Source organism: Myotis daubentonii, chromosome 7 (genome assembly GCF_963259705.1).
Source record: "Myotis daubentonii chromosome 7, mMyoDau2.1, whole genome shotgun sequence".
Classification (NCBI taxonomy): domain Eukaryota; kingdom Metazoa; phylum Chordata; class Mammalia; order Chiroptera; family Vespertilionidae; genus Myotis; species Myotis daubentonii.
This window is the reverse complement of record NC_081846.1, coordinates 30,344,015-30,360,113: the sequence shown is the minus strand read 5'-3', so window position 1 is coordinate 30,360,113 and position 16,099 is coordinate 30,344,015. Positions and strand designations below refer to the sequence as shown.

General features: G+C 43.7%; 1 protein-coding gene across 1 annotated transcript in view; it reads right to left on the bottom strand.

Annotated features, from left to right (window-relative positions):
- The window catches only part of LOC132238322 (nuclear body protein SP140-like protein), a 70,742-nt gene that overhangs the window by 33,787 nt on the left and 20,856 nt on the right, over window positions 1-16,099 (bottom strand). Inside the window, exons 6-12 of the mRNA XM_059703459.1 lie at window positions 14,987-15,070; window positions 8,869-8,979; window positions 7,991-8,074; window positions 7,133-7,216; window positions 5,768-5,851; window positions 2,527-2,607; window positions 1,338-1,418 (exon numbers count right to left, since the gene is read on the bottom strand). Coding sequence (XP_059559442.1) covers window positions 1,338-1,418; window positions 2,527-2,607; window positions 5,768-5,851; window positions 7,133-7,216; window positions 7,991-8,074; window positions 8,869-8,979; window positions 14,987-15,070 — 609 coding nt within the window. The remainder of the gene's footprint in view (window positions 1-1,337; window positions 1,419-2,526; window positions 2,608-5,767; window positions 5,852-7,132; window positions 7,217-7,990; window positions 8,075-8,868; window positions 8,980-14,986; window positions 15,071-16,099) is intronic.

Genomic DNA, 16,099 nt, shown 5'->3' with positions numbered 1-16,099 from the left:
GGAAGGTTGAGAAGTCCTGCCTTAAAGACTTTTGCTTAGAAAGGCCCTGTGGCACCCTTGAACCAATAGGGGTAAATCCTCAGTCTCAACAACTACTTGAGCTCTAAGCAGTTTCATGAGCTCCTATTCCTGAATTTATCTTATTATTTAATGATGTGTATGCAATTAGATGCAAAGTAATTAGTTGGACATTTGCTTTGGAGGTGTACCATTTAGCAAATATTTCGGTAATGTGCTTATTCTTTTACTACTTCATTTACTCTCTCTTGTCTATTGTAAAAAGTCTTATTTCACATGTATTTGTTCTTTACTTTCCTGTGCTTCTTGAATGTTAGGAGTGATCCAAAGCAAATGGAAGGAGGCATAGACCTGATAAGTCCCTTATCCAAGCCAGTCCAAGAGACTAATTAATAGGTATAGGTCCATTAGACAGTTGCCAATTTGTACAAAGATATTTGGTCATTTTGTCTTGAGTCGCTCACCAAACTTTTCATGAAGGCACTTGACATTCTGTCAAATGGTAAAGAAAATAATTTTGTTTAACACATAATCTGAGGTCAATTATTATCATATAATTGACCATATGTCTCTTTTTAAATCTCTGCTTGGTAGATGAGCTCAGTACTCCATTTACATGCAGGACACCATTCACACTTATGATTGCATGTTGTGGCCTCCTTGCTGTTTGTCATGAGCTTGTCTTTGCCAAAGCTACTATCTCCCACTGGCAGAACTCCACTTCCTTTTTGTACTCTCACTGTGATTCTAACTGTGGCACATCCTATATAATAAAAGGGTAATATGCAAATTGACCCCAACAGCAGAACGACCGGTCACTATGACACGCACTGACCACCAGGGGCAGATGCTCAACACATGAGCTGCCCTCTGGTGGTCAGTGCACTCCCACAGGAGGAGCTCTGCTCAGCCAAAAGCCAGGCTGTCAGCTGCGAGTGCAGTGATGGTGGTGGGAGCCTCTCCCGCCTCCTGGGCAGCACTAAGGATGTCTGACTGTGGCTTAGGGAGCAGCCGTAAGCCACAATAGGACATCTCCTGAGGGCTCCCAGACTGCCAGAGGGATGTCTGAATGACGGCTTAGGCCCCATCCCCTGGGGAGTGGGACTAAGCTGGCAGGTGGACATCCCTCGAGGGGTCCTGGACTGCGAGAGGGCGCAGGCCAGGCTGAGGCACCCCCTTCACCCCCCACCCCCCCCACCCCCCCCCCCCGCCAAGTGCACAAATTTTCATGCACCAGGCCTTTAGTATCTTAATAAATGACAAAACTTCACAGACAATGACTTTGGGTTTCAGTTGGGAAACAATCTCCCCTTCCTTACCTGGCTCACGTCTGGATGGGGAGCTCAAGTCTTCCTCGAGCTCTTCTCCATCACAGGGCTCCCAAGAGGCATTATTGTCCACTGCAGAAAGAGTTGAACTCCCTCAGAGGTCTCAGTACACAATGAGGAGGAAATGGAACAGCTGCTCCAAGGACCTCACCTGAGATCCAACCAAGCCTGGTCTTCCTCTGTTCCTATTTCATTCACCTCCCTTTCCTGCTCTCTGCTTCTCAGTTACCTATAGACCTGTCTCCAGACATTTCTCCTCTGCATGAGGGGTATATTTGTGCATCTTTGATTTTGTGGGCTCTGTTTCCACTGACTTCTATCTCATTAATTTTCTTCTTTTTTCCTCAATGGTGATCTTGATCTCTTCTTTTGAGCTTATTTTCTCTAGTTCTATTCTCCCAGGTCTCTCCAATCCCTACACCAGAATCTAGTCCTTGGCTCATTGTCTGGATTTCTTCCCTCCCTATTGACATACTTTATTTGTGAAGTAGAAGTGACTCTGCATCAAGCCTTGTTCTTTCCCTGGGAGCCTGCAAGTTCCCCTTCGGAATCCAACTGTGTCACCACATTAACCCCCACCAGCCTCACACAGCCATCACTTGTAGTGAAATACTTGGGGCATGGCTCTCTGCTCATCCTCCTACTTTGATCTTGGGGGAAACAAGTATCCCATTTCCTTATCTCTAAGGAGGGACAGTAACAGTTTCCCTGGTTAAGTCCTAAAGTTTTGTGAGGAAGTCACGTTTGCCCAACTACTTTGAAAGAAAGAAGTGCTATGTAATCCAATAATTTTATGAAGAATATGTGGAAGAAAAACTGTAATTTAATCTTGAGACTCATTGGTTCTTTTTTTTTAACAAGCAGATCTCAGAACCATGTTTCTTTTGAAGCCTACCCAAGGTTACAGCAACATACAAATATTTTTATTAATCACTAAATAAACACTACAGTTTAATACTTTACATAGAAAATAAAGGTGGGCAGGGTTAAAATCACAGTATTGAGTCTTTTGTATAAACAAGAATAAAGAATGTGAAAAATGAGATCTTCCCTTGGTATTCATCTACCACAAAATGAGTAGGTAACACACCTATTCTAACACTAAGGGTCCTGCTGTTCAACTCTGGATTTAGCCTCCTGACACGCTGCAGCCAAAGGCTAGCAATGCCCCCTTCCTTACCTGGCTCACATCTGGGTGGGGAGCTAAAGTTTTCCTCGAGCTCTTCTCCATCACAGGGCTCCCAAGAGGCAATGCTGTCCTCTGCAGAAAGAATTGAACTTCATCAGAGGTCTCCGTATACAACCAGGGGGAATCATGGCAATAAAACTCATAGTGAACATGTGGGAAGCTCAGGTATCCCCTAATTGGGACTGTCCATGCCCCAGACCATCCTGGTCTGCCCTTTGCATTCACCTGTCTTGAAGATCGGCCCTCCTCTATCACTGTCCCCAGAGGCTGAGAACCATCCACCGTCTCCTCCCTTCAGTACATCTAATCTTCTACTTCTTTCCCAGGTCCATTGCCTTTGCACATTGTTTCCGTCTCTGCACTGTTTCCTGCTGCCAGTGTCCCTAGATGCTTCTAGTTGTTCATGATGTTTCTGTTTCCCCTGCTCCTATATCTCTTTCTCTTGAGCTCCTGACACTGCTCTTTGTTGACTTTTCTCATCTCACTTATCTCCATCTCACTCTCTTTTAGGAAAGGCATCCTTGAAATAGTATAATATAACCAGATCAGGGAATGGGATAAGGAACAGAATAAGCCAAGGCAATACCACCAAACAAAAGAAGAGTTGTGCAAAGGCCCACATATAAAAGAAATATCAGAGCATTGCAATAACTGAAAATATTTATACTTTCACTAGAGATGAGGCAGAAGTCATAAGTTAGAGCCCCATGATGAATGGAAGGCAAAGAAAGCCCCAGGAAGAAGGAAAACTGATTTAATCTAAGGGCAACAAAGGTCACCAGGTTTATGTGGGGAAATAATATTATCTGATTTACATCTTGCAAATAGCAATCATGCTAATGTGAAGAAAATGGGTGGGCTGGGAGCAAGAGAAATGGGAAACTCCACACCCAGATGTGAGCCAGGTAAGGAAGAGGGGAATCCAACCCTGGAGAACGAGGAGTTTCTGTCTTACGAAATAAAATGTTGGTTTCAGCCTTGGAAGTCTCAGTTCCTGAAAGACATACAAATGGACAAGGTCTTGGGATAAATGCCATCAGTTCATAGATTGATGACCTTGGGAGACAGGTCTGCTTAGCAGACATGCTCTTCAGACTCACTCTGTTATTGGAGAGTAGCTGAGGGTGCCAGGGAGAAGAGCATTATTCTGAGTATGTTATGGGCACTACTCTACCTGGGGAGACCTTAATCTGAAAACTCACTACTGCCATGCCCACTTTTGCTGGAAGATGCTTCTGTCTAGTGACTTGTACTTGAGCCTTACAGGATTCCAACTCCTCTCCTTTGCTCCTTATATAGCAGTTTTCACTCTTTGTTGATTCTAAAAGTATTTTGATAGAACTCTTTCTCTCACGTAGTTCCCTTTGTGCTTCCTTCCACATTACTTTATTATTATTTTGGGTATTTATTAGCCTCTCTATGTAATTTTTCTGGTTTTTATCTCTGTATCTGATTTCTTTATTGAAATTATACTTTTTCTACTTTGTCTTCCACTTTCTTCTTTTCTATTTCTGAGTCTGGATGCCTGTAAAAATTTCCATTATCCTATCTAATAAAGAGGTAAGATGCAAATTGACCATCACTCCAACATACAAGATGCCCCCCCCCCCATGTAGACACAAAATGGCTGGCAGGGGAGGGCAGTTGGGGGGCATCAGGCCTGCAGGGGAGAGCTATTGGCGGTGACCAGGCCTGCAGGGGAAGACAGTTAGGGGTGACCGGGCTGGCAGGCAAGCAGTTAGGCATCAATCAGGCTGGCAGGGGAGTGGTTAGGAGGTGATCAGGCTGGCAGGCAGAAGTGGTTAGGGGAAATCAGCCAGAAATGCAGGATTGTGAAAAGGATGTCCGACTTCTGGTTTAGGACCCAGACTGGAGAGGGTGCAGGCTGGGTTGAGGGACACACACACACACCCCATGCACGAAACTTGTGTACCCGGCCTCTAGTTTTACATATTTTCCTCATTCTCACAGGTCCTTTCTCCCAAACTGACAACAATTCTTCCATTTCACATGGATCACAGTGCCAGAGAGCCTTCCCTAATCAGTTCTATCCTAACAGTCTAAAGAGCCTTTCTAAATTGCAAGCCTCTCAATCATTCACAAAACTTATTTCTGTGTTCCTGGTATTTCCAGAAGTAGGCTGAAAATGATCTCCTTACCTGATTTGCCATAACCTGCTGCTATCTGCATTTTGCATGCATTTAGTGAAATTGTCCAGGCAAAAGCCCCAGCCTGCCTTTGGCATATTCTGTCTTTCTCTGTTCTCCATGAAGGGATCCCCACTCCTCCCAGTAGCTGAGCTCACCTTTATTCTTTGTCTCTCTCATAGTTTGGAGAAAGCAAAGCAACCCCATCTGTATGAATGTGAATATGAGGACGAAGATGGGAGGTTGGGGAAAAGGGGAGATTTTTTTCCCCTGCTGACCAGAAGACAAAGATATATTGAGGAAGCTGGGAATCTACGCTAATAAAAGAGAAAAATGGTAATTGGCGTACGGCGCTACCCTTTTCATTGGCTAATCAGGGCTATATGCAAATTAACTGCCAACTGAGATGGCAGTTAACTGCCAACAAAGATGGCGGCTAATTTGCATATGTAGGCACAATGCAGGGAGGCGAAAGGAAAAGCAGGAAGAAGCCCCCTGCCACTGACAGTGACCGGAAACCCCTGCCCTGGCCAGTGATAGCAGGAAGTAGGGGTGGAGCCAGTGATGGGAGCTGGGCACGGTCGAAGCTGGCAGTCCCGGGAGCTAGGGGTCCCTTGCCTGGGCCTAAAGCAGAGCCCACGATCGCAGGGCCGCTGCAGCTGCGGGTCCCCACTGCCCGAGCCGGACACCTCAGCCAGAGGCATCCTGCAGGGGCAGAGGCGGAGCCCACGTGATCACGGCGCCCCCCGCTGCCACTGTGGGTCCCCGCTGCCCGGGCCGGACGCCTAGGCCAGAGGCATTAGGCCTGGGCAGGGGCGGAGCCTGCAACCGTGGGGAGCTGGGGGTCCCCTGCCCAGGCCTAATGCTTCGCCAGAGGCGTCAGGCCTGGGCAAGGGGCCGATCCTGCAATTGGAGGGTGATGGGGGTCAACGCCTGAGGGCTCCCAGTATGTGAGAGGGGGCAGGCTAGGCTGAGGGACACTCCACACACACACACACACACACACACACACACACACACACACACACACACACACCCAGTGCACGAATTTCGTGCACTGGGCCCCTAGTTTAAATCATAATTACCTTCTCCCTCAGCAGGTTGTAGTCTAAGTACCTTCTGTACTTCTTCTCCATTAGTCGCTTCTGAAGCTTTGAGATCACAGGTCACTGAAAAGAAACAAGAACATGATGGACCCTGGAGGGCGATCAGAAACAAACCTCAGGGTGTTTGTGCCCACCATGATGAGGAAGTGGTGAGTCTTTCCCAAACACAGGTCCTGAGAGCCATGCCATCTTGTTCTGCTTTTTTGCCATCATATGACACCTCCTTCTCTCTGATTCTGTGTCCTTCCTACAGCTCTGCATCCATGCATTTCTGTTACCTCACTGTGCATTGTTTTGATAGTCAGCTTCTTCTCCCCATCTCTTCTTTTTAGGTCTAGTTTTTGGCTTTTGTTTTTTCAGGGATAGCATGTCATTTCTTCAATTATGTTTTCTATCTCTCTGATTCCAGATCTGCTGATGAAATCTCTTGGCACTTCTCTTTGTCCCAATTTGTTTCTTTTACCATGTCTGTTCCCACCTCCCTATTTTCCCTCCTGCTTCCCTAAGCTGTGTGTTATGTCTTTTCCCATCTGATTCTGCAGCTTTCCAGAACTATCAGTCAGAAAAGGCACCTTTGAGATAGTATGTAACTTCCACATAAATTTATCGAATTAATGAGCAGAATGGAAAGCAGAGTGGGGCAAAACAAACAAACACTGGTTCCCGGCACAGAGCTACAAATGTGCAAAGGCTCAGATGAGAAAGAGTAGTCAAAAAATCAAAATTCCTGGCATTTACCCAAAGTTTTGAACTGATAGCAGGGGAGGCAGGAAAGGAAAAGAAAGAATTGGTCTTTCTCTATACCAGTGGTTCCCCACCTTTTTTTTGGCCATTCCCTACCTAAGCATCTGTAAAATCCTAATGCCTCTCCTGTGACCTATAATTCTTATTATTCAAAAAGTGAACTCCTATTCACATGGAGGAAACCTAAAAGTCCATTAACTTGGTCTAAACAAACTTCCAAAAAACATGGCATCCATGAAAGAGAAAAATAAAAGAATAAAAGGAAAGTTGAAGTGCTGAGGAAGAAATCACTAAGAAATTGTTTTAAAAAATAATATGAAGTGATACGAAAAAATAGCAAATAAAGTTTCAAAACATAGAGAACTGAAATGCATAAAAATGTCACAATATATATTTATATACTGTATATGAGGGCCCGAGAACCATAAGAAATGCAAAAACTTCACTGTTAGTAACTCACTCTCAATTGCCCCCCTTAAAAATAAAATTGCCCCCCTTAAAAATAAAATTGCCCCCCTGTGGGGCGTTGGGAACCACTGCTCTATAATGACAAGAAAGTCAAGCTTTAATTACAAAATAGAGCATTTAAATACTAATTACCGTCTCCATCATAAGGCAGTAACTTGGGCATTTCTTCTATTTCTCCTCTTTCATCCATTTGTAGATCACCAAGTTCCAAGGGCACTAAAGAGAGAAACAGGACCATGATGAACAATTGAGAGTCACCTGAACTCTACCTCGACGTGGTCATGTCCAGAGTGCATCAGAGCTCTGATGTTCAGAGCGTGGGAGAACTGCTCCTTGGGGATAAAAGTATGTTGCACCAAACAAACTTTGCTCTGAACCCCTGAGCACTTTGCTAGGCCTGTTTCCCCTTTCTCCTCTTTTTTATCCCTCTGACCCTATTTCTACACATTGCTGCATCTGCACGACGAGGCTATCTGTGGATCCCTTTGACTATAACTTTCTATCCCTGACTTCTACCATCTCTGCATTTCTGTCTTCTTCCTCCATGATATTCTTCAGCTTTTTGCTCCATTGTAGTTCTACTTATTCTTTTAACTCACTTCCTCTTTGTTTTTCCTATACATAGTATTTCATTATTCCCATTCAATCCCTAAAGAGTGAGTTTAAAATTCTCTTTCTTCCCAAACTCTAAACTGGTAGTATTTAGATTTCATATACATTTAGATCAAATTCAGCTTAATTAGACAACTCCATTGGATTCCACAAATCTACATATTTATTATTTTGTGCTCTTCAATTGTCCTCCCAGGAGACCCTTCATTAAGGTGCTTACTCCTCCTTTCCTCCTTGCCTCCACATGCCCAGGGAGAGCAACCAGAGAGAAAGAGAAAAAGTGTGAGCTTATGTCTGAGGGAAGGAAGGGAAGCTTCCCTTGGATACAGAAAGTCAAACAAATATAGTGAGGTATTTAGTCATTTACAGCATGATTACCTCCCCCATTGACTGGAAGCAGTTTGGGTATCTCTTCAGAATCACCTCCACTAGTCCTTTGGAAAGCTTCGTGCTCACAGGAAACTGAAGAGAAACATGGAAATGACCAACCAGTCATGGTGACCTGGGCATAAACTCAGAGAGCTCAGCTGAATTCCGGTCGTCTATTCAACCAATCAGAGTGTAATATGTTACTGATATGCTAAGGCCGCTCAACCGCTCCCTACGATGTGCACTGACCACCAGGGGGCAGACAGTTGACCGATTGATCAGTTGCTATGACATGCACTGATGACCAGGGGGCAGATGCTCCAACCGATAGGTTAGCTTGCTGCTGGTGTCCGGCTGATCAGGACTGAGGGAGATGGGCCGGACACACCCTGGAGTCCTCTTGCAATCCCTCCCCAGCTGGCCAACCTCCTGCGTCCCTCCCCAGCCCCGATCATGCACCAGTGGGGTCCCTTGGCCTGGCCTGTGCCCTCTCACAATCCAGGACCCCTCAGGGGATATCAGAGAGCCGGTTTCAGCCTGATTCCACAGGCCAAACCAAGGGACCCCACTGGTGCATGAATTCATGCCCTGGGCCTCTAGTAACATTATAAACAAAGAGCATAATACTTAGTTTTTATTCTGTAGGGAAGAGAAAGGGTGGATAGGTATAAATTCAAGTCTTTAGTATTAATAGATATAAAAAGCACCTTCTTTCTTTACACATTTGCACTAGAATATACATTTAGAAACATTAATATGACTCATGAAGTTTTATGGCACACTGAATCTTTTGACAGTGGAATGTGTTCACAATTTGATGCATCAGGAAATGCCACTTCTGAAGTTAGCCACCTGCAGCCCAGAGCTGCCAATTTCCCCTTTCTTACCTGGTTCATGTCTCCGTGGGGAGCTCAAAGCTTCCTGGGGCTCTTCTCCATCACAGGTTACACAACAGGCCTTTCTGTCCTCTTCAGAAAGAATTGAAATCCCACTGGCATCTCAATTTATGACCAAGAAGGAGTCACCACAAGAAAATAACGAGAAAACCAAGAAGGTTGATAATCTGGAATGCCCCATTCTGCAAAATGACCCGACCTAAAGGTTAACTTTGCTTCAGTAGTTTTCCTACAGATTGAGACTGAGTCACTCATGGTGGGGAAAAGTTCTCATCCTCTTTATTTTCCCTTCCCATTTCATTCTGTACATTTTATCAAGATCTGCCTGTTTCTTTCTGCTGGTGTCTCTTGGAGCTTCTCTTTCTCTTGGTGTCTTTCTCTCCTCTCCTCTGCTCCTTTTGTCTCTTGCTTTCTGTGATACTGCTCTTTCTCTCCTACCCTTTGTCTCGCAATTGTTCTTTCTACCTCTCTCTCTAAAAAATAAAATAAAGTCTTCTCTGAGAGAGTCTGTTTTAAACAAGTTTTAACCAGACTAGAAAGGGTAATTGGATGGTAGTGGAACAAAAAGACTGTTCTAAAAAGACATATGAGAAGGCTCAGAAATGAAAGAAAAATTTAACAATTAAAATGATTTGGAAAGAAGGTTTTTGCTATGTTGAATAGTGTAGGAGGCAGGTAATGAGGCTGGGGAAATAGGCAGTGGCTCATTGTGGATGACTCTGGATGCCACTGAAATACTTAATCTTCAACTATTAATAAGGTAAGTACAAAAATAATACAATCTAATTTTTATTTTCAAATGTTCTATCTAGCTAAAATGTAAAGAACTTATTTCATGGGAGCAAGATTAGAAAGAGGAGATGAGCAGGTGGCTGTTGTTCTGAGAACCATGACTCAGATCTGGATTAGAGACTTGTGCATGGGGATGTGAGAGAAGGACAGGTGGGAGATATTCTGAAAATCAAATGACTAGGTTAAGCGGGACACGGGCATGTACTTGAGGGCAAGAGCAGTCATGGTGGCTCCTAGGTTTGAAAAACCGTGGGACCATAATGATCCCTTACTGAGAGAAGAATGCTGAGCAGGGTTTAGGTCAGGGCTTAGATCTTTGCTATGGAATCATGTGCACTAATAAATGTTACAAAGAGAACTCTTTTAATACATCCCGACAGCTGCAGAAAAAAATTATATTCCTAAAATATGAGAACCTAATATATTGCTTTATTTAGAGTCTGACTATACAAGAGAATTTTAAAACATAAATACCAGACTTTTAAAAAATATTTTATTGGTTTTTTACAGAGAGGAAGGGAGAGGGATAGAGAGTTAGAAACATTGATGAGAGAGAAATATCGATCAGCCTCCTGCACACTCCCCACTGGGGATGTGCCCGCAACCAAGGTACATGCCCTTGACTGGACTCGAACCTGGGACCCTTCAGTCCGCAGATCGACGCTCTATCCACTGTGGCAAACCGGTTAGGGCCAGACTTTTATTTTGTCAGATTCAGTTTCTTTGCTAGATCCTTAAGCGAGCAATGCCGCTATTCAAATTTATATTTTGGAATTTCTGAGTTAGTCATAAAAACCAGTCTTATTTTGTATGTTTTACTTCTGTACTTTATTATTTCATGTTTTATTGATTTTAAGAGAGAGAGAGAGAGAGAGAGAGAGAGAGAGAGAGAGAGAGAGAAGGAGAAGGAGAGGGAGTGAGGAAGAACCAAGATGGCAGCATAAGTAAACACTTGTACTTGCTGCCTCCCACAACCACATCAAAATTACAACTAAAATACAGAACAACTATCATCCAGAACCACGGGAAAGCTGGCTGAGTGGAAGTATTACAACTAGAGAGGTAAAGAAGAAAGTACACTGAGACTGGCTGGAGGTGCAGAGGCGTGGAACAGGTTGGCCTGACACCTGGTTGTGCTGCTTCTTTAATCGGGAGGGAGATGACCTCTGCAGAGGCTGCCTGGAGGAGCAAGGGATCCCAGCCCCACACCAGAGCCCCAGCCCAGGATCCCAGAACTGGGGAAAGAAGTCCCTACCGTCCTTAAGAACTACGGACTGTAAAAACCAGTGTGAATTGGGGCTGAGTGACACACAGGCTGCTGGAGACCCAATTGCTCCTCTTAAAAGGCTGGCACCATGAACTGAATTTACAAGTTCCCACTTCTTCTGAGCTCCAGTGCTGGGCAAGGCTCTAGGGGACCCAGACACATATGGGGAGAAACTGGATTGTCTGGACAGGAACTTGGGGGTGGCTTTCTTCCAGACGGAAGTGCTCGAAGCCGTCATTGTTCCTATGCTGGGACCTCCCTGATGCATGGCTGACTGGCAGCCATTTCTGTTTGCTCGGCCCTGGTGACTTCCTGAGACCCCACCCTACCCAATTTACAACCCCACCCAAGCTGTGAGCAGTAGCTTTTGTATATGAATGGCCTGTCCTTTCTCAGGCAAAACACCTGTTAAACAAGCTGCAACTGGATCAGGGAGCCCAAAACCTATCAATAAAAGGCCAAAAACCAGCACCAGCACCAGCCTGCCTTGCTTCACAGCTGGGCCTCATCCAGCCACTTTCAAACCCGATACAAAGAGGAGGAATCTGCAAATCTCTCTGTAGCTCCTGCTGGATGGCCCCAGGCAGTAGCTGACTTTACATCTCCCTGGAGACCCAAGAGCCAGTATACCAGTGGTCAGTGTGAGACCATACCAGATTACAACTCTTCACATCCATAAGCAACACACTCAAGGGGCAGACTCAGTGAGCACCAAAGCCCCACTAAAGCAAGTCCTGCTCCATAAGGGTGACTCCTGCACAGCAGCTCTCCCACTGTAATCATAGCTGGTCCCCACAGCCAACTGGCCTGGAAGTCAATTCCTCCCAGTAACACCAACAGCAATCAAAGCTCAACTACAACAAAACTGTGCACACAGCCCACAAAGGAGTGCACCAAGAGTGTCTACCTCAGGTGATTGGGGAGGCTGAGCCACTGGGTCTATAGGTCACCTACTACACAGGGCCACTCTATCAACTCAAGGAGACTTAGCAGCTACCCAATACACAGAAACAAACACAGGGAAGCAGCCAAAATGCAGAGACAAAGAAACATGTCACAAATAAAAGAAATGGAAGAAAGCAAACAACTGGATATAGAGTTCAAAAACCATTGTTATAAGGTTACTCAAGAATCTTCTACAAACCTCTGAGGAACTTAGTGAGACTTTCAAGGATCTTAGTGAGAATGCCAAAAAAAAAAAAAAAAAAAAGGAAAAGAACCAGTCAGAAATTAAGCATACACTGACTGAAATAAAGAATAATATACAGAGATTCAACAGTAGATTAGAGGATCCTGAGAATCAAATCAATAATTTGAAATATGAGGAAGCAAAAAACACCCAACTAGAAGAGCAAAAAGAAAAAAGAATCCAAATATATGAAGATAGTGTGAACTTCAAGTGTACCAACATCTGAATTATAGGGGTGCCAGAAGAAGAGAGAGAGCAAGATACTGACAACCTTTTTGAAGAAATAATGACAGAAAACTTCCCCTATGTGGTGAAAGAAATATACTAACAAGTCCAGGAAGTACAGAGAACCCCAAACAAGAGGAATCCAAAGAGGACCACACCAAGATACATCATAATTAAAATGCCCAGGGCAAAAGACAAAGAGAAAATCTTAAAAGCAGCAAGAGAAAAACAGTTAATTACCTACAAAGGAGTGCCCATACAACTGTCAGTGATTTCTCAACAGAAACTATGCAGGCCAGAAAGGAGTGGCAAGAAATATTCAAAGTGATGAATAGCAAGAATCTTCAACCAAAAATACTCTACCCAGCAAAGGTATCATTTGGAATTGAAGGTCAGACAAAAAGCTTCACAGACAAGAAAAAGCTAAAGGCGTTCATCACCACCAAACCAGTATTATATGAAATGCTGAAGGATATTCTTTAAGAAGAGGAAGAAGAAGAAAAAAGGTAAAGATAAATAATATGAACAACAAAGTGACAACAAATACATATCTGTCAACAAGTGAATCTAAAAGTTAAATAAATAAAAAATCTGATGAACAGAATAAACTGGTGAATGGAATAGAATCTGGGGCATGGAAATGGAACAGATGGATGATTCTCAGAGGGAAGGGACTGTAGGGGGTCTGTGGGAAGAGATTAGACAAAGATCTTATATGCATGTATGCATTACCTATGGACAAGACAATAGGTGGCAAGGGCTTGGGGTGGGGTGGGAACCGGGTGGAGGGAAGCTATGGGAAGAAAAAAAGAGGGACATCTGTAATAATCTCAACAATAAAGATTAATTTTAAAAAGAGAGGGAGAGAGAGAGAAACATGGATAAGAGAGAGCTCACTTCTGTACTTTAAATGAGCAAAAACTGTCCCCCTTTTCATCAATGCTATTATTCTGAAAAAAATTTCCACTTTAAATCAACTAAATTCTAAAAGGGAGAGAATTCATCAGGAATTTGAAAACTTAAGTTTTAGAAATATTTTGCATACAGGCTGTATCAGTGGAATTAGTGGGAAGGCTTACTTGTTATTTTGAGGCTACAGCAGTCATTTAGTGTTTATGATTAGATTAGTCTTGCAGTCATACCTTATAATTCTTAACATCTCAAAAAAATAGTAAGTGAGAAGCTTTGAGTGCCAGCAAAGCCATTTTGTCACTCCATAAATCAACATTAAAAATAACGTTCCATTCCTCTATCTGTAGAACTTTCACATTTTTCTTTTCTCATATTTCTTTTAAATAAAATTTCTCTTTATTAGTCTATATGCTTTCAGGTCTAGAATTGCCTCATTTAAGGTTCTTGAAAAAATTCAAGTGCAGATCTCTATCAGATCCCTGGTCCTCAGGTCCATGTGTAAATGGAATCTGAGATAACCTGGGTGGAAATTTGGAATATTCAGGAAAAGCCAGTTGCAATCTGAGTATTTTGCAAGGGCAACTTTGATAATTAAGGACAGTTCCATCTGAAACCTCACAGCTAATGTGGTCAACTCTTGTACCCAAAGATGCTTATACCTCAAACCTACTATGTCCTAGTCCAGTGATGGCAAACCTATGACACACATGTCAGAGGTGACACGCGAACTCATTTTTTTGGTTAATTTTTCTTTGTTAAGTGGAATTTAAATATATAAAATAAATATCAAAAATATAAATCTTTGTTCTACTATGGTTGCAAATATCAAAAAATTTCTATATGTGACATGGCACCAGAGTTAAGTTAGGGTTTTTTAAAATGCTGACACGCCGAGCTCAAAAGGTTCGCCATCACTGACCTAGTCTGTGCCTCTCTTTCCATTATCCTCTTTCACTCTCAACCTATTTTCCATCCATTTTCCTTTCATTCTTTTTCCACGTGTTGCCTTTGTACTTCTCCCCAACTTTCCCTATTTCTTAGTATTTCTTTTCTTCTCCATCTTTCCCTTTCTAGATGTTTTTCTCTCAATTTTGATCTCTTATCATTGAACAATTTCTTTTTTGCTTATATGTTCTATGATGTCTTATACTTTTTCCTTTTTCATCTATCTCTGACTTTACCTTGACTTTCTGTCTGCCAATACTGTTTTAACTTTTGTCTATCCATGTGATTTAATCCTGAAGGTTCCCTTCTCTCATCATCTCCAAAAGTGTCCTCTTGGACTGTGACTACAAAACCAGGGACCTCCAACTGGACAGTTGCATAATGAGGGTTTCCCATGTGAAATTGACATGTCACATTATTTCAAAGGTACTCTAAATTGTTCTGGGAAGTTAATTGAAAATTATCCCATCCCAACCTGGAATGGTAGAATTGCACGTTCTCTTTAAAAAACTGGATCCATTCATGTAATTTGTCAAATACTGCCATCTGTCTACCTTTTCTAATTTCTCTTTTTATGTATTTCATCAATAGATACTCTGTCTACTCAGAATCTCAGATTCCTTTTCTCCTGGTCTCTCTCACATCTTTGGGCAGATAAGGACTTATAGGAAAAGTGGGGCCAGCACAGGCCTAGAATAGGAAATAAAATGTCATTTTGCTTCCACAAGGTCAAGAAAACAAAGATTTAATACTGAGTTGATAAGTTAAATGATAGTTACCTTGTCCATCATGTGGCAGCAAGCTGGGTCTATCTTCTAACCCTCTTGCATTATTCACTTGGACAGGTGAGTGTTCACAGCACACTGAAGAGAGTAACAAGAAAATGACAGAACACAGTGATCGGAGAAGAGACCTCTGTGTGCTCAAGCTGAACTCTAATGTTCAAGCACCAAAGACTACCACCCAACAGAGCCTTGTTCCCCCTTTTCACTGAGATGCACATTACTTGATTGAAAAACAGTTGTGTAACCAACATCACAGTCTACATTTGGAACATTTCAGGGGGTGGGTGGAGGTAAAAAAAGGGTATGGGGGGGATAAATGGTGATGGACAAAGACTTGAGTTGGGGTGGTGAACACACAATACAATCTACACTAATAAAAGAGAAACATGGTAATTGGCGTACGACCGCTACCCTTTTCATTGGCTAATCAGCGAGATATGCAAATTAACTGTCAGCCAAGATGGCCGCCGGCAGCCAGGCAGCTTGAAACTAACATGTGGCTTGGTTGCCTCAGTGACGGAGGAAACCAACCTTCCCCGCCTGCAGCTCCAGGCCTCTGAGCCTGCAGTTTCAAACACTGTAACAAATACCGCCGGACTTCAGCCAGCAGATTCGCAACATTGTATACAAAGGCCAGAAACCTACTTTCAGCAGCGGAGGCCTAAGAGCTGGAGCCAAGCCTCAAGGTAAAGCTGGCCCAGAATAAAAAAAAAAAAAAGGAAAAAAGGAGCGTTTGGGAGTTCAGTCACCCCCAGCCTGAAAACAGCCCTCAGCCCCTCACCCAGACTGGCCAGGCACCCCAGTGGGGACCCCCACCCTGAAGGGTGTGTGACCAGCTGCAAACAGCCATCATCCCCTCATCCAGGCTGGCCAGGCACCCCAGTGGGGACCTCCACCCTGATCCAGGACACCCTTCAGGGCAAATGAGCTGGCACCCACCCATGCACCAGGCCTCTATTCTATATAGTAAAAGGGTAATATGCCTCCCGGCACCGGGATCAGCATGACAGGGGGCAGCGTCCAAACACCCTGATCGGCCCTGCTCTGTGTGTGACAGGGTGCAGCACCCCAACCACCCCCTCCCCCGGGCCCTGCTCTGTGTGTGAC